Source organism: Gymnoscopelus braueri (assembly GCF_963280865.1).
Source record: "Gymnoscopelus braueri genome assembly, chromosome: 22".
In the NCBI taxonomy this organism is placed as follows: domain Eukaryota; kingdom Metazoa; phylum Chordata; class Actinopteri; order Myctophiformes; family Myctophidae; genus Gymnoscopelus; species Gymnoscopelus braueri.
In genome coordinates this window covers 7,443,411-7,466,920 of record NC_137624.1, presented here as the reverse complement: position 1 = coordinate 7,466,920, position 23,510 = coordinate 7,443,411, and the positions used below count along the sequence as shown (strand labels likewise).

At 40.2% G+C, this 23,510-nt stretch overlaps 1 protein-coding gene across 3 annotated transcripts; it reads right to left on the bottom strand.

Annotated features, from left to right (window-relative positions):
* Positions 1–1,571: 1,571 nt before the first annotated feature.
* Positions 1,572–22,451, bottom strand: ptpn11a (protein tyrosine phosphatase non-receptor type 11a). 3 transcript variants are annotated; one of them, XM_080419183.1, is made up of 16 exons: positions 22,155–22,451; positions 19,994–20,116; positions 19,414–19,608; positions 14,918–15,113; positions 13,663–13,782; positions 12,233–12,346; positions 11,523–11,619; positions 10,860–10,957; positions 9,552–9,713; positions 8,891–9,022; positions 8,209–8,363; positions 7,280–7,347; positions 6,653–6,804; positions 5,048–5,166; positions 3,809–3,911; positions 1,572–3,503 (listed from the first exon to the last, which is right to left on the bottom strand). In XM_080419183.1, the coding sequence occupies exons 1-15, from the start codon at positions 22,166–22,168 to the stop codon at positions 3,842–3,844; spliced, it is 1,815 nt and encodes a 604-aa protein (XP_080275309.1). In that variant the 5' UTR covers positions 22,169–22,451; the 3' UTR covers positions 1,572–3,503; positions 3,809–3,841. The 3 variants fall into 3 exon arrangements, with proteins under 3 accessions (XP_080275309.1, XP_080275308.1, XP_080275310.1); XM_080419182.1 differs by having other exon boundaries at positions 1,572–3,482; XM_080419184.1 differs by lacking the exons at positions 1,572–3,503; positions 3,809–3,911; positions 5,048–5,166 and adding an exon at positions 6,255–6,337 and having other exon boundaries at positions 6,632–6,804.
* Between the last annotated feature and the right edge of the window lie 1,059 nt (positions 22,452–23,510).

Here is a 23,510-nt window from a genome sequence, read left to right as displayed (position 1 = left end):
TGCATAGAAGGCACCATCTACGCATCTATATTGTTTACACAATAAACACAAGGGGGGGAAATGAGAAAGCGATTTCATGGTCTCAGGAAAGAAAGAAAAAAGTTTAAACAAGAATAAAGGCTGTCAAAGTATCAAAGAAGAACAAGGTGGCTGAAACCCAAAGCAGTTTTTTCTCCTCCCCTGGAACATCCTCTTGATTGCTATGGTGTTACACAAAACGCAAGCACTCCATTGGACCTTATACAAGTGTACATACAGACAGACACACACATTCTGCAAGAGAATAAAAATGGGTAATACTGCATACAGTCCAAACACACTGAAGAGGATCTTATACCTCAGTCAATGGATGTTCTCAACCCATTAAAGAAAACACCTCATCTAAAAGAACACTTGCTGACACAACCAGGTATCAACAGAGCACTCCCCCACACACAGAGCCAAGTACACCAACAGTAACTCTCCATTTTTACGCATGCTGAAGCCAGTCTACAAGCTCACAATGTGGCTCTTCGCTGGCTATTTAAGAAATATGAATCAGGGAATGGAAGTTGGACCCGTCTGCTCTGCTAGTGAAGCGTATTGCAGAGGATCAAGAGAAGGCGGTTCGATTCCGGGTCAGTGGTTGGTGTCAACTGCCCTCAAGAGGCAGAGAAGAGGCGCTTCGTTCTCAACTCATTTATATCAATTCTGAGATCATACACACAGTAAATTGAACCCAGTGTGTTAATTTAACGCAGTGAGTATCCAAATGGGTAAATTAACACAGAGGATGGTTTGTGCATGGTTTAGAACTGGTTCATTTAAAGATTGCAGTTTCTCAAGGCAAAAAGACAGTGAGCAATTGAGAGATGGGGAAGATCTTTCTTTTGAAAGAATATCAAGTCAGGAATTTGACATTAAGAGGATAAGAATCTCACTGCTACAAGAATGCACACAGACACAATATCAGCCTGGGGCATCATCCTTCCAGAAATACTATACTTCTGCAGTTTGATAAGTACTTAATATAGTACGGCAAACAAAGACTAATGGCTTGGTGCAGTGGTTCTCAACCTTTTCTCGACCGGGGCCCACTTGAAAATCTTCGAAAGCGTTCGCAGCCCCACCCACCTGAACACTTATTGTCTGCTGTGTTAAGTGGTCAGATGGGTGGGCCGCGTGCATTTTCGGAGCATGTTTAATGATCAAGCAATCGATTGTGTTTCAGCTTGGATTAATATACAGTAAAACCTTGAAAAATGTGTTTTCATTGTGATAAATAGGAACTTTTCAAGAAAACGTACAGTACCATACCAAAATCTTTTGGGAGGGCCCACTTAAAATATCCTTGTGGGCCACAGGTTGAGAACCACTGGCTTAGTGAGCAAAAAAACAAAAACAAAAAACATACTTATATGCAATGGAATGGTAAGGTTGAAACTGGTGTGTGCAAGTGTTAATGTATGTGTGTGTAAATGAGTGTGTGTGCGCGTACAGTATATGCAAAGCTTGAAAGCGCAAACTTGAGTCCAGCCAACTATCATATGGCCTAAAGTCTCTATAACAAGCACAATTCATATTGTCAAAGCTCAGAAATGTGTGAGAAATGTATTTCGTTTTAAACATTGACAGTGAAATTAATTACATGTGGTACTCACAATAGGCAATGGTACTTAAAATAGGCATTTGTACTCAAAAAAAGAACAAGAAAAACATATGCAATAAAAAACCTCTAAAATGATATCTTTTGGCAGCCGTGCTTGAAAAAGCCCCAAGGTCTGCTATAAACAACAAAGTCTCCCCCGAAACTTTCATAGGTCACCTTAGTAACTTTTACATACAAGTGCAGGACTATATGGGATGAAATGTTTAAAACATCACCCCCTAGAACGCTGGCTCTCAAACTTTTTAATTTCAAGGACCCCTCAGGCTCCCTGGACCCACTTTGAGAACCACTGCCCTAGAAAAACCTTTCCCGCCAGCACATAAGCCAAAAAGCAGACTAGAAAAACAAATATTTCTTGCTGCCATGGCTACTTATATTTGTTGCTGTCGGGTGGAAACCTTTTATGTTCAAAACCATTACTTTTCAGTGAATGGGAAAAAAAGAACCTGTATTCCAATGGATCCAATGTAGTTTGTATTTAGTCACAAGCTCGTTAATACTTTTCATTGGTTACATATTTATAAAAAAAGACGACAAGAGAGACGTGGCCACTTTCAACGTGGCGTTCCTCTTTCGGGCATGCCATTATAGGCGGAAATCTTCGAAAATAGCAAGAATAGTCATTCTACAAACTCGGCATTAATTTATGGTAAAAAAAAAAAAAAACATAAAAAGATGAAATATGGAGATACAAGGTTTCTGCCCGACAGCGACGATACTGATCAGGTGTATCAAGGCTTGGCTTTGAGCTGTTCTACTGTTGAGGAAGTGCAGAGTTACGCCTGATTTATACTTGGTTGCATATCATGTCTCGCACCGAAAATCTACAAGCCCACAATGTGTCACAGCGCGATTCACTGCAAGCTTGTCGATCGGCTATTTTCGGTGCGAGACACTGGCGCACAACTAAGTATAAATCAGGCATTAAGGACATTAGGCTTGAGCTTAGGAATGGTAAACTAATGGATACAAAGTATCCCCCAAAAGCCACAAAGTTAACCCCACATGAAGAAAAGAAAAAAAACGACCTAAATTCATACTCCCAAATAGCCTGAATGGGTTAGTTTCTCTTCAAGGCAGTTCATCTGTAAAAAAAGGAATTCATGTCTTTGCGTCAGTGGATTAGAAATGACCTGTAAATACAGAAATACACAAGCCAATAATTCTTTATCCAGTAACAATACACTAAATAACACAATGAATCCTAGACTTTGACTTTCACTGAGAAATTAACCCCATTTTTCTCCGCAAGCAAAGTCTCGTCTCCCATTCTTTAGAAGGCTTGGTGGGGGAAAAGGTGGCTTTTAATTGGCAGAGAGACTGTGGATGAAACCATTCGTGATTTTGGCACCGGCCCTTCTCTCTCGACTCTGAGGAGATCCCCGACGATCTTGTTTACTTTCAAAAACGAAAAACGATCTACATAATTTTCCTTTGGTTAATAAACACAAAACGCATTAAAAAAAAAAAGAGAGATGAGCAAAAAGTTAGCTTGAATTTTCCTTCTCAGGAGAGCGCTTCCTATTTGCAGCCCTTGTGGGGTTGAGTGTTTTTAGACAGGCTGAACCCAAACTTGAGGTTTTTAGTATGGGTTTAAACATGTTAGGCTTCTCAAAAGGCTCTTCTGAAAATCACAGTGGTTTTAGAATAAAACTAGAGGGCAAATGTTCATGTAGAATGAGCAAGAAGTAAGAAGTTTAAGTCCTCCATTATCTGTTGTCTGGTCTCTCTCTCTCTCTCTTTCATCTATTGTTCCATGTTCATCTTCATGGTCGAGTCTCAGGCGTCAAGGTGTAGCTGGCAATAGTTTTTTTTAAAATCAGGTATCAGGTTCCTACAAGAAAGAGACAAAGAGCTGTTCCAATAAACGCAATTGAAGAATGAACACATTGTTTCCCAAACAATTTCTCTTGAGTAAATATCCCCCCCCCCCCCAACCCAAAGAAAGCATTTACTTCTTAAAATATATGTTTCCAAACTATCTAAGAAATTCCATATACCGTATTTAAAAAACTAAAATACCAGATCTTCCATTTTCACACAGTTTTTTTTGTAAGTTTGAGTCCCGGGGGGATACCAAATTTCTCTTTAGGATCTTGAGCTGAAAAGTGTGGGGTCCCCAGCTGTTCTAACGGGATCCACAAATGTGTTTGTTTTCACCTGGAACTGAGCACTAGAGTGGAAGGCTGTATCTCATCTGTAGCTCTTCTGCTGTTGCATCAGTCCCACGTTCTCGTATACTCTAGAGCTGTCGTCTCTCATCCTGCGCACACACACACACACACACACACACACACACACACACACAAATTAATATCTGCAGGCAATGATTCCTTAGAATGGGTGCAGAAAAGGATACAAAATGAAAGACCAACACATACTCCTTCCTTCCGATGTCCGAACCAGTGTTGCCCGCTTATTATAAGCGACTTTGGGCTTTTTTTCCTGTCAAGTTCCTTGAAAATATTGGTAGCAGCTTATTTGGGCTTGTTTCCTAATGTTGTTTATAAACTAGGGGTGTGCCGATATATCGTCCCGCGATATATCGCGATACGTTTTCGTGACGATATGTATCGTTTTGGAAAAAAAAATATCGTTTCAATTTTTTTTTTTTTTTTTTTTTACAATAATAATAATCAGGCATGCAAACAGCCCCGAGGTGAAAAGGGTGACAACATGTTGTTGTTTTCTCGGGTCAGGTGTCACACTATTGCCCTATTTGGATTCAAAACGGCTATTGTAGCTGAAAAGCTACAAGTTCGCATATCTGCATAATGCAAAAACAGAATTATTTGTTTGCATTTGCTTTTTTTCTCCCCCATATATTTTTCATAATAAAAAAAGTGCGTATCGTATCGAAATCGTATCGAAGTTGTGAGCCAAATATCGTATCGTATCGTTTGGTGAAATTAGTGTATCGGCACACCCCTATTATAAACCAGTGGCACTTAAACATTTCCATGGCAAGGATCCCTTGAAAATATTTGTGCCAGGGACCCCTGTGATATACTACAAATTGATGTCATTCCGAACTTCTGATGGGCGGTCTCAGAACTTTTTCTCTCGTGCAACTCTAGATGTCCCTACTCTCCGAACTATAGTTCGGAAAGACTGTCCGAACCGGAAATTGTTCCGACATCGTAAGTATGTATTGGCCTTATGTGTCTATACTGCTAAACCTTTGATTGCCCGGCTGTAGTAATTGTACCCCAGGTCGCTGGTTTTTCACATGGGGATCCGGGGGTCCTCGGAGGGTTTTCTGGGTGTCCCCCAGCTAAATGATTCATAGTCGGGAACCAATTGGACCCTTACGGGTCTGCAACTCAGTGAGTGTACAAATGTGTGTACAAACACTAACTGTGTGGATTGGGGACCTAGGCGTAGATAGACGATACTCACTCTGTGCAGGTGGGCGTGGGGATGGGAGTGCAGGGAGGCAGAGGGCTCTGTTCTCCTCCAGTTAAGTCAGACAAAGAGTATTTTATGTTGGTGTATTCACGCCCTTTGATCTTACTTTTCTGTTGGCAGAGAAAGGAAAAAAGGTGAGAGACGTGGCCAAGGAAAACATGTAAAGAAATAAAGTGTCACGATGGCACTGTTGTTGCATTTACATTGACATCATCTAGCACAGTGGTTCTCACTTGTGGGCCAGGACCCCCAGGGGGGTCCCCACATGATTTTTTTGGGGGTCCCCAGATGACAGTGAAGTGACAATTTAAGGACTTTTAATACCTTTTTAATTCCTCAAAAACAAGAAAAAAAAGAAAAAAGAAGACCATTACTGCATCAAAAGTAATCAGCAAACTATACTATAAATACTGGTCAAACATTGGCCAAATTGTCAAATAATATAAGAAGGAAGCAAATATTGTGAAAATATCAGAACTACAAGCTCACAACGTCTCACGTTGCGAAGAGTTGTGAGCTTGTAGATCGGCTATTTTCACAATATTTATCTGTGGAACTGAGTCAAACTAAATGTAAATGCCCCAACTCCTACAATTCCAAGTGCTTGTCAGGGTGGGGGGGTCCCCAGTTCAAATATTATTATTTTGGGGGGTTGCGGCCTGAAAAGGTTGAGAACCACTGATCTAGCATAGGATTAGTTTTTTTCCCATTACAAACAGGAATTGTGTGGAGAGAGAAGGGGAGCGGAAATGAAACAAAAACATTGATTGATTGACGCTGGCTGAAAAAAAGTTGAAGCCCCCTCCATTTTTTGTGGCTTTCGTATCGTCAAAAGCGTCAAGTGTCAGTTTGTATCTTCCTTTCGCTGGCTTCTGTTGAAAATTAATGGCAGCCTGTGGCTTTGTAGGTGCTAGTTTGAACACAGCATGTGAGCTAGCACAATTACTAACTACATAATCGCAATTATTTGAGATAATTTGCAAAATAATCATAATCGTTTCCATGTTGAAAAATGTTCAAACATTATACAAAAATAGCAAAAGCAGATCTAGATCGGCAATTTCTACCATTTCTTTTGAAATGTTTAAAGTATAAAGTTATTCAATATGTCATTAATTTCTTTGTATATTTAAGTTATTTGCCATATCTGCCCTGCAGATCTTTTGTTCACGAAGCCTAAAAGCCAAATATTATACCTTCCAATGTTTAACGGCCCCAAAAAACCCCACAAACCGTTAAATCTCAATTATTTGTGTGACAGTTAACTCTTTCAGTGCCATTCTTATTTATGGAATTTTGGTTCTGAGTGCCACAGCCAAAATTCATTGTAAAAAAAAAGTGCTCAGGAGCCGAGATACAGCCTTTTTCAGTAAGAAGTTAAACAAGAAGTGAATGGAGCAGCAAATCTTCAAATCATCATATCTTGGGTTCTGAACATAAAAAAAAAAAATAGGATTTTTTTTTTTTTTTTCATGACGTCTTAGACGTCATGTGGCGCTCAGGGCGCTTCAGGCCATGACGTCTTAGACGTCATGTGGCACTGAATGAGTTAATCGTCAAGTCAGATTTGGTGACGGTGACGGCAGCAACCCTAACCTGCTCCTCCTCGATGCGTCTCTGTAATGTTTCTATGTAGTGCTGCACGGCCATGTAGATGAACCTGTACTGAGCCTCGGTCTGCACCATGCCAGAGCGCTGAGAACGCACCATCTGGATGGTCTTAGGCACGTCGATGTCACAGTCCACCCCTGGACAGTCGGGGGGAAATAAACCACATTGTTGGGAAATTAAAGCATTGGCAGCAATATACACAGAAAGAATGGATATATATTGTAACTATTATTAATTATGATCAGTGTGGTTCTCAAGGGGTCCTTGAGAGGATTCCAGGGGGTCCCCAGCTAAATTAGGAACAGTTTAAACCAAATAAAACGAAAATAGCTGATCTACAAGCTCAGACAGACAGACAAATAGTATACAAATATATAATATCATATAATATTTAACTTTTCATGTTTTTCCCCCGCAGATTAATGCCCTTCTTAGTCACACTACAGTGTCACACAGTAGCACACAGTAGCCGATCTACAAGCTGAAAACGCGTCGCATTGCCTTTTTGAATTTGAATCATGAAAGGTAACAGTTTTGGACATATGAGGTTTCCACCCGACAGCAACACTATATAGATAGGTATGTAGGTGTGTGTGCAGCATAAAGACGTACCTTTCTCTCTGATCACATCAATGAGGATGTCAATCACTATAAAAGTTCCTGTTCGTCCAATTCCAGCGCTAAAATAGAAACAATAAGAATAATGTTTAATCAGATAAACATAAATGGTGTGCTCTTATAATATACATATTGAAATTTTATTATTTTGAAAGATTTTAACACAAATCTTCTCTAACGGGAGAATGCCCCTTTATGCCCCTGGCATAAAATCTTTTCAGATGGGGCTCCTCGGTCAAATACTGTACATATCAATTCGGAGGTCCTTGACATGAAAATGTTTGCGAGCCAGAACCATTGCTGTAAACAATACTCTGTACTGGTCATGGCTCACACTACTGATGTGCAAAGCTCCCAAACATCATTTGTCTTTCAAACATACATACATGATGCAAGACAGCAGAAGAATGGCGATGATTTGGACGAGTATTAACTGAAAAGAGTGTGGCCACGACTTGTATTTGAGATTTGTAGCTTATTCTTTTAGTTTAAAGTATATTGGTTTAATTGGAAGATATGACCACCACACTGAGGAGCCCAGGGAAGGTAGCCTACAACATAGGCAACAGTGCCACTAGCGCCACCCTCTGGTTACAATTGTAACCGTTATATATATATATATATATATGATTTATTAATGGGGTTTTCTGCTAAATCAATATGGGAAGGTTTTTCCTTCTTATAAACAAAATTGTCCACAAAATATGCAATAACTGAACTAAATAAATGATACAGCCGCATTCATTTTTTTCTTTCAATAACGCACAGTGGAATATCCCTGTTTCAAATGATGCGATTATTGACTTTAACAAAGGTTTGTATATACTGCTAGTATAAGTGTGTGTGTGTGTGTGTGTGTGTGTGTGTGTGTGTGTGTGTGTGTGTGTGTGTGTGTGTGTGTGTGTGTGTGTGTGTGTGTGTACCTGCAATGTACTGCTATAGGACCAGCTTCCAATATGCTCTCCTGTTTAAGATTGACCTCCTCTAAGAAGTCCAACACACCACCTGGGTCGGTTGGTACTCCGTGGTCGGGCCAGGCCCTGAAGTGGTACTGCCACACTGTGCGCTCCGTGTTCCCCTGAAATATATTAAAATACCATTTATGACATGTCATTCACAAGGGCATAACCATGTTAGAAACATTGGAGAGGAACCAATGTCCCAGTCGCTCAGTCAGTAAAGCGATTACCTGCAGGCCTGTCACGAGTATTATATAACCGTCTAATCGCAATTATTTGAGATGGTCGCAATTATTTTTGCATAATCGTCACAATCGTTTCCATGTTGAAAGTTTTTCAAATAGTTTCAAACATTTTCCAAAAGTAGTGGAGTGAACATAGCAGATCTACAAGCTCACAACGCATCGCGGCTATTTCCACTATACATTTCTTTCTTTTAAGTATAACGTTAGTAAATATGCCTGTCATCGCTTTATATATATACGGTAGGTTATTTGTCATATCTGCCCTGTGTAACTTCAAAGCCTAAAAGCCAAACGGAATTTTTATGCTCCAGTGTTCAACAACAAAAAATAAAATTGTATGATTTTATATTGTAAGACAATTAGTCATCTTAAAATGTTGCAATCCTGACAGCCCTACTTACCTGTCCAACCTTGGACAATTTGAGTTCTCTTAAGATGTAGTCGTGTGCAGCCGTCTCTCTGACGTTGCGAACGCGCATCGCCCCATACTCCTTCAGAGCCGACATGTCTGGCCAGTACTTCACACATTTGCTCTGGTTAGGGGGACACAGAAACCGTTTGTACACATTCACTTCCTGTTTTCTTTCACAATCACTCATGTGTCACTTAGGAGTGCAATGGTTAATCCAACGAATTGATTATAAAAACAATGATTTTAATAAAATCATCGACTTTCAAAAGTAGCGAAACTATTTGCTACTTTTCCGTGACACAGTTGTACAACAAATTATGAAATAGGATGTAAGTGGTTAATCAGACTAATTGATCTAGTTGATTATAGAAAGAATATTATAATTATTTTACGTTGATTCATTGATATATATATTTTTACCCCCGTCCCCCCCAGAAATGGATAAATAAAAGCGTTTCTCGATTAATTTGAAAAGTAATGGACACAAGAATCTCTAAGAACATAATCAATAGTTGCAAGACCGCAAGGACTTTCATGAACGACCTGTTAAAAGGAATTATCCTTTATCCTTATGCAGACCTTCTGTCATTGTAGCCAAAAGGAAATGACAAATAAACACCATCACAATTCATGGCTTGGTTCATGGTCACCTTTCCTCGTTCCACTTCCTTGGTGGTCATGACAATGACTCTAGAGTTCTCCTGGAAGACCATCCTCCAGAAGTCACTGATTGTGTTCTGCAGGCAGCCCTGCGTGGCAATGTAGGACTTCTTCATCTTGGGGCTGCTGTTACATTTTGACTCCAGCTCCGGCTGCACACACAGACATGACAATTCATTAATTCAATTCTCATGATGAATAAAAAAAGATGATTATTATTTAGTCGCCACTCCCTTGAGGTATTACATCCGTGAAATTCACCCTCTGCATTTACCCATCCTAACTACTGGAAGCAGTGGGCGATATTAATACAGCACCCAGGGAGCAGTTATGGGTTAAGTGTCTTGCTCAGGGACACTTTTGACACATAGACTGAGCGAGGCAGGGGTCAAACCGGGGACCTTCTGACGCCCAGGTGGCCTCTCTACAAACTCAGCCACCCCCATATAGCACTGAATCTAGGGCTATGACTGTATATGATGACATAAAAAAGAAATTTCTGCAGATATTGAAAGTACAGGTACACACCTTTGGGCATTTTTCACCTTGGGCAATCTGTGCGATTAATTCGCCCCAAAAAGACTTCTTCAAACTGTTGTTTGTGTCATGAGTACATCCACACAGAACACAAATATTACACAGCGATAAATCAACACACTTTTTAATCGGAATGAGGTGGATTATGCAAAGTGAATACAGGCATCAACCTGTATGAATGCGACTCAATCAACTATAATTTAGATGGAAACAAGTCCTCGGGACTTTTTTGTGTTATCCTTTTAGCCCATGTGTATGACTGTACAGTACTGTTTGCATTTCTGTCCAATCAATCAATCTGGGACCACAAAAATCTTGAAAGCGTCCGCGATCACCGACTGCGTGGGCCGCGTGCATTTTCATACCATGCTTATTTTAATTATCAATCAATTAATCGTGTTCTGACTTCTGATCAATGGAACTACTTACAGTTACATCACTATGAAAACACCTTTCAAGGGTTTTTCAAGAAAGAAATACCATGACATTATTCATTTTTGTAATATTAACCTTAGATTATGATTACAATCTTAAGTGTTTTGCCAATTAGTTGGGGGCCCACTTGCAGTATCTTCACGGCCCACCAGTGGGCCCCGGCCCTCAGGTTGACAACCAGTGAACTATATGAATAGTTACCGCCACTGGTGTGTAAAGACCGTCATTCTTAGTGATTTCAGGTCTTTGTGTGCCTGTCCCTGAGGATGAAGATTGTTTATCAGGCCATTGTGTGTGTGTCCCCTCTGAGGATGAAGTATGTTTACCATGATGGCAGGTACGACCATGATGATGTTGGCATTGATGTAGTCAGCGCCCGGCTCGTTTGGGTCCCCATCAGTTAGTACCACCCGTGTGTGGTCAACTGGAGGTAGAAACACAGTACAGAAATTCATTTGATAGTTTCCGTATGTTTTCCAATAGCATGAACTAGGACAGGACATTTCAATCGGTCTGGGTTGTGGAGGTTTGAATGTAAAAGATTAGAGTGTTCACTAAAAGTATAACATGTTGTAATAGGGCAAGGGGACAAGATCAAATATCACAATATTTTTGGCCAAATACCTTCTGTATTTCTCGTCATACTACAGTGTCACACAAAAGTAGCATAAATAGCCGATCTACAAGCTCAAAACATTTTTGAATTTAAATCCTGAAAAGTAACAGTTTTGGACATATAGGTTTCCACCCTACAGCGACAAGATCTACAAGCTAACAATGTGTTGCGATGCGCCACGTCGTGAGCTTGAACGCATACAATAAGGCTTAAGTGATTCAAACCAGGAAAAGACAACACTTATGCCATAGTACAATAATACCATCTCCAAAATCCCAGATGATGTCTAGTCTCATATCACGATATCAATATAATATCGATATATTGTCCAGCCCTATGCTGCTTTAGTGAAAGAACAGTCATGATTACTTACAAGGCAGGATGTTCTTGTATCTGTTCTTGTTCTTGTTCTCAGCTCTCTGGCCCTCCTTGCGACTGTAGAGCAGTTTGCATTCCTGTTGTTGCAACGTCTGGGTGAAAAACAAAAGATTGAGGCAATACAAATTACAAAAATATAATAGAAAAAGATTTCAATGCAAGGCGGGTAGGTACTGTAGGTAGGGAGGTGCTGACAGGCGGAGAGACAAGAGAGCACACTCCTGTGAAACTGTTAGCACTGTTCGTGCTTGTCTCATGCACATGCCCGCCACCCGAGTTCAATTTAGTTGAACTTTTTCCCATGTGACGCATTGAAACGTGTCTATTCGTGGGGAGAACAGTGCGACCTTGCTGATCCAAGTGAGTACGCAGGCGTAGTTCGCTCTCAGTATGAAAAGACCGTAAGTCTCCAAAATAGAAAAAGACACCAAGGCACTTTTCTTGCATTTAAAAAGCCTGATTTATATCAGCATTTCTATTAGGCAATAAAAAACATTTATACCAACACATTTATTTTTTTTGGCCTTCATCAGTGTGGCTATTGGCCATAAACCTCCTTTATATTTATTTACTAGAGATACTAGTAACTATGTGAATAACTTAATTATTATATCCATTTGTCTATCAGGTTCAGTGGTCAAAAGGTAAGCAATCCTGCAGGAAACTTTACCTATTACACTAGGTCTTAAAAGCCCAATATCTTACCTCAAACTCTTCCCAGAAGCCCTGTTTGACCTTGTCTGTGGCCTCTGCAAGTTTACTCAGCTCCCTTACTCGGCTTTCAATCTCTGCAGCATTAATTCGAGTTGTGTTCAGAGGCTGAGGAGAGAAATCAGTAAAGCCATTACAATCAAGACAAGAGATATTACTTTGTCTTAGCATTGTACATATCGACTTTCAGATCTGCCCAAATTGAGTAGGGGCAATATAGCAATATGGGTATTGGGGCAATATCAGGCTAAAATCTCATACTTGGCGCTGGTAAAGCCCACCAATGCCATTTCAACAACACAAATTTAAGTATTTGATTATATACACGTTTTTGTTTTTGCCCCCATCCCGATCAGAGTCATTTAATCTTTAGTATCTGCTGATACAGAGAACTAGATAATACTGCTGCACAGTACACACTTCTAGTACATTAAAGTTAGTCAAACGAATCCATTTTAGGTAAGATATGCTTGATGCCTCTAGAAACACTCGCTTTGCAGACACTGGCTGTTGGTCTTAAAACCACTAAATCACCCAAAACATGTTTTCAATTAAGGCATGCTTGTTCTGTTTTAGGCACTAGTCAGCAAGACTAGTATGGGGAATATTCTACAAGGACACACAATGTATTATTTGAATGAATATAATATATATAATAGAAGTTAACATTAAAGAGGAAAAGATCATGCTGTACATTGATAGAGTATAAATAGATACAATATTAGGGCTTTCTGAACAACCCTCACACACTGGTCCAGGTGTGTGTGTGTGTGTGTGTGTGTGTGTGTGTGTGTGTGTGTGTGTGTGTGTTTGTCCTAGCATGAGTACACTGCGTCAGTCTACGTGCACAGTATATATCACTGCCGCAAGTTGTGCATAAGGTCAATTTATATGAGAGAGCAAACATACAAAGGATGGGAATTTGATCCCAATCAATTCGGAACAATTAAAATATGTATTCATCAGCTCCAATCCCAGTCTTGCTCATAGAACCAGGACATTCCTAAATGAATAGGATAATTTTACGCCATCTTAACCCATTAACTGCCAGAGGTATTTTCATATTTTTTTTGCCAGTGCCAGAGTTTTTCATTGAAAAAAAAAAAGTACTCTTTTTTTTCCCACTTCACGTAGATCTACGCGATTGGCACGTGGCGGCTTTAAATAGGTTAGCGTAGATCTACGTGATTGGCAGTGAATCAGTTAAGGGGGGATCCTGCTAGGACAGTTCTACATTTAAGATTAAATGCGAAACTTTTTTTTCCAATTGTTGCATTTAAAAAAACACATTATTATGGAGAATACTAATACTTCGTATCAGTGAAGTACGTACAAAGTAACTCCCTGAACATGAAGAATTGGTATCGGTGCACCCCTACAGTATGAATGTGTGAAGGGACGTTGGTGGAATTAAGCACAGGTACCTGTTTGAGCTGAAGTACAGTGCCCAGGGTCTCCACCATGGGATTCTTTTTATAGTGTTCTACCAAGTCAGTAAGCGAATCAAACTTCTCCCCTCCTCCCACGTCATACTTCAGGTCAGGCTAAATAGCAACAACACATAAGCAACAAGCAAAGATGACACACAAGTCTCATACAATCATGGGCAAAAAAACTATACAAATAACATATTTGTAACAATATTTAATAATAAATTAAATGGAAAATATGTCACAGTGCAGCTCTTAATATGACAACGATGACATTAAAGAGAGCATTATGGTATATGTCCCCCTTTTTTTATATGACTGATTAACTCTCTCAGTGCCAATGAAATAAAAAAGTATGTTCATACTGTGCCAGCAATTATTTTTTTTTGCTTAGGAAGTGAGATACAGCCTTTTTCAGTTATAAGTTAAACAAGGAGTGGATGGAGCTGCAAATCTTCAGATAATGATATCTTGGGTTCTGAACATTTTTTTTCCAAAAAAAAAATATTTTCAAAAAAACATTTTTTTTTAAACTCTGGATTTTTCGTTCTTGGCACTGAGGGCATTCAGAAAAAACTCGGGATATCTCGTTGTGTGGCACTGAGAGAGTTAACAAAAATATCCTCCTTGCAATTGAAAAGTTTTGGAACGACGATCATTACATGAATAACATTAGCACTTTAAGACCATTTCTAATATTCTGAAATGAGAAAACAAAATGAAAATATGGGGAAAGGAAAAGACAAAAGAGGAAAAGAGACGAGCAAAGGGAGCAGAGTAGGGATGGGACGATAATCGTTATTATCGTTTATCGTGATAAAAAAACACTAACAATAATCGTATCGCAGAGATTTTAATTTATCGTGAAATTGACCTCAGTCATACACTAGGATGAATTAGCTTTTGTTGAGCTGCAAATTCAGTACCACTTAAACCCTCTATACTTGATAAAACGGACCTGTAAAGAGCGCACTTGGTATCTTATTTCAATCTATACAAATCGATTCGCCAAAAATAGCAGATCTACACGCGTCGTGAGCTTGTAGATCTGCTATCTTTGGTTAACGTCCACCCCCCAGAATAGGGATGCTGGGGGTTCAAGTGGTTAACAAAAGTGGCATTTTAACTGTTAAGCAGATTTTGATCATCGCGACAATAGCGTTAATCGCAAATATTTCTAGCCACAATAATCGTGACATGTAATTTTCATTTGGTCCCATCCCTAGAGCAGAGCGGGTGTTGTTCTCACCTGGCATCGGATCATGACGTGGGTGACTTTTGGCTTGCTGTCACTGTTGCTGTCCGCCTTGTCGTCCCCGGTGCGGACAGACAGAACGAAGTCCCCCGGGTGGCTCTGGCTCTCTCTCACCAGGAAGCTCCCGTTCTTCCCTTTCTCCGTCAGGAGTTTCTCTGCCTCCCTGCCCGAAAGGTGCCCGTGGAACCATCTGACGAACCAAAACGACGTGCATCAGGATTAGGGATCCGGGAACCGGAGGAACCGAAGCCAACATTAACCCATTCGATCCGGGAACACATCAGTGTCATTTTAGATTTCTTTGGGCTATTTAAAAATATCAGATGTACAAGCTATGAGCTTGTAGAACTGCTATTTCTTAAAATGAAAATAGTGAAAATGTGTGCAAATCTTTGAATATAATATATACACTTTTAACTCAAATCTTTGCATCTGGGCGGGGTCCCTGGAACAAAATATTTTGAGATGGGGGTCCGCGACCCAATACATATCATTTTGGGTGGTCCTTGACATGAAAAAGTTTGAGAACCACTGATAGATAGATAGAGACTTGTAGAATCCCCAAAAGCAAAGATTTGAGTTACAAATGTTCGCTTTAAAAACATTTATATATATCCAAAGATTTGCACAAATTGTCACGATTTTTCAAAAACAGCAGATCTACAAGCTCATAGCACAGCAATCGGCACTTAAATATTTTTGGTCAAATATAGGAATCGTTAAAGGGAAGCGATAAGGAATCGGACTGGTCGGAGGGAATCATTAAGGAACTGGAATTGTTAAAATCCTAAAGAATCCCAACCGTAATCAGGATAATACATTTGATACAATACTGTTCCATTAGCCTGAAGGAGAATGTGTATTGTACGATGTGGAACAGTGCCGGCATGAAAGCCACATACCCATACAAGTACAATAGACGCGAGTGGATCCAGCAAAAATAGACCAGAGGAATATTTTGTCGGGATCCGCTTGTATGGGATTGGATGCCCTTGTATGGGATTGGGCACACATAGTGGAGCCGTAAAATAATGGATCTGTGGTGTACATTCACCTTTAAAAATCAGTGAAAAATAACTCAACATTTACTGGAATTGGAATGTGAGAACTAGGCCTGTAACAATTACATAATCGCAATTATCTTTTGAATAATCGTCATGATCGTATCCATGTTGAAAAATGTTTGTACATTTTCAAATATTGAAAAAAAGTAGCAGATCTACAAGCTTGCAAGCTTGTAGATCAGCTATTTCCGCTATTTTTACATTTAGTATAAGAATTATACTTAAGTACAGTATTATTAAATATGCCAGTAAATTCTTAGTAAGTTATTTGTCAAATCTGCCCAGAGCAATTTTTCATTACTAAGCCTAAACGGCAATTTTGTATTCATAATGTACGTTCCAATGTTCAAAGCCCAAAACACAATCAAATCATTAATCGCAATCATTTGTGTGACAATTAATCGTCAATTTAAGATTTGCAATCTGCCCTGGTGAGAACTAGTTCCAGTTTAGAATAGATTTTTGCGAGGATGAATAGAAAATGTTTTGCCGAGCTTGATTGGCTTTGTGAGTCTAGGAGCAACATGCTCCTTTGATTTTCAAACCAAAATGTCTCTCCCAATCCTCACAGGATGCTCTGTATGCATCTCATTCAGTTGAGACTCTAAATTTACAATTTAGGCATTTAGCAGACGCTAAACCAGAGTGACTTACAATGAGCAAGGTAAAGACATACATCAACTGCAGAGAGACCATGTAGTGCCTCAGTAAACTAGCATCACGAGTAAACCAATAACCTAGCATCAGTCTAAACAATTACCATCAAAGTAATAATCTGTACTTAGAAACTATAGGATCCTTCCCAGGCAAACAATGAACCTAGCATCTGTCTAAATAATTACCATTGTGGTCAAGAAAAACAGTAACAAAAACATGAGAACATGTTATGACCAAGGTATAAATATGATATATACCGTATATATATATATATATATATATATATATATATATATATATATATTATAATATATTTATATGACCAAGGTATAAATATATCATTATCTACTTAACAGAAACAAATACCACATCTTTGCCAATACACCGCCTCCTGGGAAAACACAAACTTCACTTTAATTCATGAAGCTGTTAAAGGGGAAATCCACCCATTTTCAATATTTAACTATGTCATTAATATAGCATAAAGGAGTTGTGTGGAAATAAGAAAAAAATTAAAAAAAAATTAACATTGCAAAAAAATGTAACATTGCAAAAAAATTAACATTGCAAATTACACTGTGATGACTCATCATGGTGTAATTTGCAATGTTATTTTTTTTGCAATGTTACATTTTTTTGCAATGTTAATTTTTTTTTTAATTTTTTCTTATTTCCACACAACTCCTTTATGCTATATTAATGACATAGTTAAATATTGAAAATGGGTGGATTTCCCCTTTAAGGACGACACTGAGGTGCCTATATGTCTCCTATCCCCAGTGTTGTATTGGTGATTTTGTTAGTGGTGGGACGCTATTTCAATGACGTCACCTGCACATCCCTTAACACCTACACTACAGGTCACACAATGGACAATTGATATGCATCTAGGCTCATTCCTATGTTAATGCTATGTTAATTCATGCTGGTGTGACAACCGGCAGTCGGCAGGCAGCCTTTGTAAACTTTAAACAAAAAAAAACAAAAAAACGTTGTTGAGGTGTGGGGTTGTTTTAAATCGATGCGTGTGCGTGCTCAAAAAAGGGGTTGCACGGCGTGTTACCGCGTCCCATGACCAATGCATCCCTGCCGCAGCCTATCCCCAACTGATACGTTTCCTGTGTTAGTTCAGACAATTCCTTTTTCTGATTTTTTTATCAAAACAAGAGGGGGTCTAATAATGGCATGGCTTCATATGGATCTCAGACTTCATGAGGCTACAGGCCAGTCTGCGACATCAGTTATTGTCTCCGCCAGGCCGAAAGGCATGGCGAGAGAGTATGTTTTCGCCCCCGTCCGTCCGTCCGTCCGTCCGTCCGTCCGTCCGTGTGTGTGTGTGTGTGTGTGTGTGTGTGTGTCCGTCCGTCCGTCCGTCCGTGTGTCCTGTCTGTGTGTTAGCACCAAATCTCAGGCACCGTTGGCCCGGTCGCTGCGAAACTGTGCACACACACTCCCTGGATGCCAATTCAGAACCTCTGCCTCAAATTCTTCACATAGGCCTATCATAGCGCCACCAGGAGGCCGATTTGTGCAAAACCCATTTTTCCCCATTACTCCTACAGTTTTTAACCAAACCTCATGCAAATCGGTACACAGTATCTCTATAGTCATGTGATCAACCCTGATCTGTCCTGATCTGTCCTATTCCATCCTCATTGGCTAAGGTTACCATCCAAAGTTTGCAGGATTGGTCCGTTTTGAACAAACTGCCTCAAACCATGAACGCAGCTTGCCATTTCCATAAAATTGCACACGCACATTCCCACTAGGCCGAGGAAGAAATGCCACTTGAAACTTTTCACATCAGCCTCATGGTGGCGCTATAACATGCCGATTTGCATTTTTAACTATAACTGCACCGATCTGCGTGAAACTTTGCACGCCTACTCCCTAGAGGCCAAGGAAAAACATCTGCACTGCATTTTTCACATCTGCTTTTTACAGCGCCACCAGGAGGCCGACTTATGTCAAATACATTTTTGGATATTATTCATTCAGATTTTATCCAAACATCACGCACATCAGTACACAGTATCTCTATAGTCATGTGATCAAGACGCATCTGTCCGATATTTCATATTCCATCCTGATTGGCTAAGGTTGACTTCCAAAGTTTGCAGGATTGGTCCGTTTTGAACAAAATGTCTGAAATCATGAACGTGGCGTGCGATTTCCGTGAAAATTTGCACGCACATTCCCACTAGGCCGAGGAAGAAATGCCACCCTTTTCACATTGGCCTATTATAGCGCCACCAGGAGGCCACAATAACTTACCTGACCTGGCGGAGACCTGTGCTCCGAGGAGCACTTTTTCTAGTTACATATGATATGACTCCAAAAATGGGCCAGGTTTTTAGCCCAATCCGACTGCTTCCATTATAAAAAATTAAGTTAGATATTTAAAAAACTATATAAATCATGAAATAATGTACAGAGTTACTTCCTTAGTACTACTGGCAGCGTACACAAGAAATGTGACACTCATCGGTCTCTCACACACACACACACACACACACACACACACACACACACACACACACACACACACACACACACACACACACACACACACACACACACACACACACACACACACACACACACACACACACACAGCATGATTCAAGTTGATAATGAGGAACCTATCTAAAACAGAACTGTGTGAAATGTTTCTTAAGCAGCTACAAGAAATATGGCACCATGCTAAATGAGAATCATCTCTAACCATATATTCAAGCAAAGGAAGCTAGCAACCACATTATAGCTCACCGCTCTGAAGTGGGGTCTGCACAATTTAGTGGATACTTGAGCTCGATAACGTCTCCATTTTTCTCTTTGAGTTGCCCATGGTGCTCCATATAATACTGGACCAGTTCAGCCAGTGTGGCGAACTTCTCCCCACCATAAAGATCATAGTAGTCGCCTGTGTTCTGGATCTTAATGTGTGTGACTGCTCCATTTCGCCTGTAAAACAAAAAAGAACAGTACAACCATTTTGGATGTTTATAACATAGGAATAAGAACATTGCACACAGCATCTTAAAGCACCTTAAGCGCTAGTACCAAAACAAACTGTTCTCTTTCTCTTAATGTTGCTGTTATTCCTTGATTATATGTTTTTTTCTTATAATTTCCTTGTTATTGATATGTTTACCAATATTGCTGCTACAATGTCTGAGGAACCAGAACAAAGTAATGTTACTCTCATGCACCTATACACAAAATGTAACAATAAAGAAACCTCAACCCTTATGAAATGACATTAGTAGCAGACTCTATGCATAGGCTTCCTGCTTTGAAATAATTATTACTGCTGTGGATAGACGAGACAGACATTATAAACACTCACCGTACAGATAACGTAAAGTCCCCAGGGTTACTCTTACTGGGCCTGGCCAAGAAGCTTCCATCCACTCCACGAGTCAACAACAGGTTCTCCGCTTCCACGCCTGTGATGTTGGGATGGAACCACCTAACAGAGGAACACCATGTTTAGAGTTAGTGGGCCTGGGACATAATGTGTTATTAGTGGGGTATAGCTGTTATTACCGCAGCCAGACAAGGAGGTCTACCGCGGTATCAAAGGGCAGATTTCTGAACAGTTTCAACCCGGCTCCCATCAGGCTGCTAAACAAGGCCTGAACATCGCCTGTCACCAGGCTGGCCTGCAACACTTTCCTTTGACGGACTGTTTTAGTCCCTATGTTGGATTACCTCCCATCGTGTGGATTGTTAACCTATGAGAACTACTTTACCTTTGTGGATGTACCATGTGGATTGTTACCTGTACCGTTTTTTTGTTTTGCAACTGCTGTTGTGCTTCTACCTTTTACACCTTATGTCTAACCTTGTATACATCGCTGCTTATTATGCTGTGTATATTATGTAGATATCTTTTTACTTTCTTTCCTGGAACAACGAAATAATGGAGCTTGCACGAAAATGAATTTCACCCACTGATGCATCCCAGTAAACTTTTCATGTGACAATGAAATTGATTCTGATTCAATGGAGCCTCACTTTAAGGATCAATTCAGAACACTATAACAGTGGTTCAAACTTTTTAGTTTGAGTTTTTTTTTTTTACAAATGTTTCTTTGGGCAAATTAACAAACGATTGGCTCAGCCTTACAGACTACTCAGCAACGCGTTTCGAGTATAATAATTCTACCTCAGGCAGCAGGGGAGTTATTATACTCGAAACACGTTTCTGAGTAGTCTGTACGGTCTTGAACCAATCGTTTGTTCATTTACCTAAAGAAAAAGTTGTAAAATAGCCGTTTTAAGGCATTAAAACTATTTTTTTGCATTATACAGGAACAATAGAACTCTACTTTGTGTAGCAATTCATTTCAAGGACCCCCATAACTCACATACAAATGGAACCACGGGTCCATTTGGTTCCATTGGTACACTCAAGAGTTACCGACCTGTAAGGGTCCATTCGAAACACCCTCAAGAAACCCAGAGGGTTCCTGGACCCCACATTGAAAACCACTGCACTATAACATTGGTTCTTGACGTGTGGTCCGGCACTCGGGGACCCCAGGGATTCTCGAGGCGGTTATATGGGGTCCCTGGCTAAATGACTGATAGTTAGGAATCAAATGGACCCTTGAGGGTCTGCACTCTGTAACTCAAGGCAGTTACGGGCCTGTAACTCAAGAGTTGACCAAATGGAACAAAATTGACCCCTTACGGGTCCACTTGGTTCCATTTGCTGTGAACACTCTCAGTAACCAGCGAGGGTTTTACAGTGTGGTTTGAGGTCCCAGGCCCAGAAGACAAAATCACTCAAATCATATCACACTGGGGATCCTTGAAATTAAAGAAGTTGAGAATCACTGACTGTAATGAACTATGTAAATGATGTCTTTCAAGAGTTCCAAAGGGGCTCCCTTGAAGGATCAGTAACTACACACTACCCTCAGTGTGTAGTTATCAGTGTGTCAGTGTAATTTACCCATTTGCTAAAAAGTAACACTCAGGATTTTACAGTGTTTATAGCATAACAATTAGCCGTCTAAATTATGTCTCAAGGGAACATGAGAAAGCAACGTGTAGTGAACGTGTATTTGTTACACTGTGTTTTGACATAATCTGCTGATCATAACAATTCAATTCAAATCAGCAACGAGCATCCATACAAGTGACAGTTAAGAGAGGGGTTACTGGTCAACAGTAGTGGTCAGTTTAAAGCTAACCAACGTTACCGCCACCTCGCTTGCTGAGGATACGCCGAAAGGATTAATTCGTTTGCACATTTTTATGTTATTTGTTTCCCATGTATAATGAAACATGATCAGATCTCACGCTTCTTCACAAGACTCTTTGGTGACGTGTAACTTGTTAGTAATGATCATGACCCCGATGGGGTTTAATTGTGTAAATCCCCAGGAGGCGGTTCTCCTGCACGTTGACCAGAAACCATCAATCTAACCTAATGTAGCATCAGTGATCCACGCATTACGGTTAACGATCACACATTGTTCTCCAGGTCTCCTGCTTACCTCCGAGATGTCATTTTGTTTTCTCGGGCTTCCTTCAGCACTTACTTCCTCGGCTATGGGAGAGATAGCTTAATGCTATGTACGGCTAGCTGGGCTAGGCTAGCGTTTCTTCCCCCACCAGGACGTTTGATTAAGGTGTCTCCTCCACGGAATGACGCGCTTCATCGGTCCATGGCGGCCACGAAACCCAAGAAGAAGCTTGGACCGTTGACGGTTAAACGTTAACGGCTGCCAAAAGAAAAGAAAAAAAAAAGCTCCCTGGTAGAGTAATAGTTAGGCCTCGGCCCCGGGGAGTTGTTGAGGAGGAGAACAAGCAGGGTTGCCAGGTTTTTGCGAAAGAAATAAGCAACTGGGTCTATGAAAACTAGCCCAAAAGAAGCAACTCTATAGGCCACATTAGTGGGGCAGTTAAGCTCATATATGGAAGGTGTTGTGCATTTGTTTTGAAACCTTTTAACAGAGTAGATGTAATCTCCTGTGTTTTGATGAATTTTGTGAGTTTGATTTTTTCAGGCTTGCTTTACTAGCATTGGACAATAATGGGTACATTTCGTCCATTACAACGCTAAAAGTAGGCCTACAGAAGTTGATTTGATGACTGAAGCAATGTAAGATCCATCTTTAATAATAACCATTCATTACTTAAAAGTTAATATCTCAGTATGATGGCATACACTGACCACACCCCCCAAGCGGGTGTCTGGGGGTCCTCTCCCAGAAACTTTTTTAACATAGTAGATGTAATCACCTGTGTACTGATGAATTTGGGGAGTTTGATACCAAATCCAGGAGATTGTCAGGAGGCGTGGTCCGAAATCCAGGAGACTCCTGCAGGATCCATGTGTTGGCAGCCCTGCATAGGGCCCATGTTAAACCCAGAAATGTTTCCTGTACACTTTTATGATTAAAATATCTATAGGCTTATCAGATTAGATTAAGCTTGGTTGCTAAAAGTTGCACGTTGGGCAATTTGAGTAATTAGCACAATGAGCTAATTAGTCTCCTAAAGTCCATTTACCATCATCCATCCCGGCATGATGCACACACTCTGATGTCTTTCCTTGGCTGCATTGGAACATTGATGAACATTTCTGGGATAAAAGCATGGTTTGCAGTGGCATTTGGTGGCATCGCCATAATTCTCAATGGTAAATTCCTGGATAAAATGCACTGGGTGCATATCGGATGCTTGTGTCCTCCTCCAAGGATGTGATACTGATTGTCTGTCTCCTTCCCCTGTGGAAAGGGCTTATGTGCTTAAAGTACTCCTAGAAAGAACCATGCCTAGTGTCAGTGCTTGGGGAACTTGATGCCACTCACAGTGGCATCAAGTTCAAATATATTCAAATATAATTC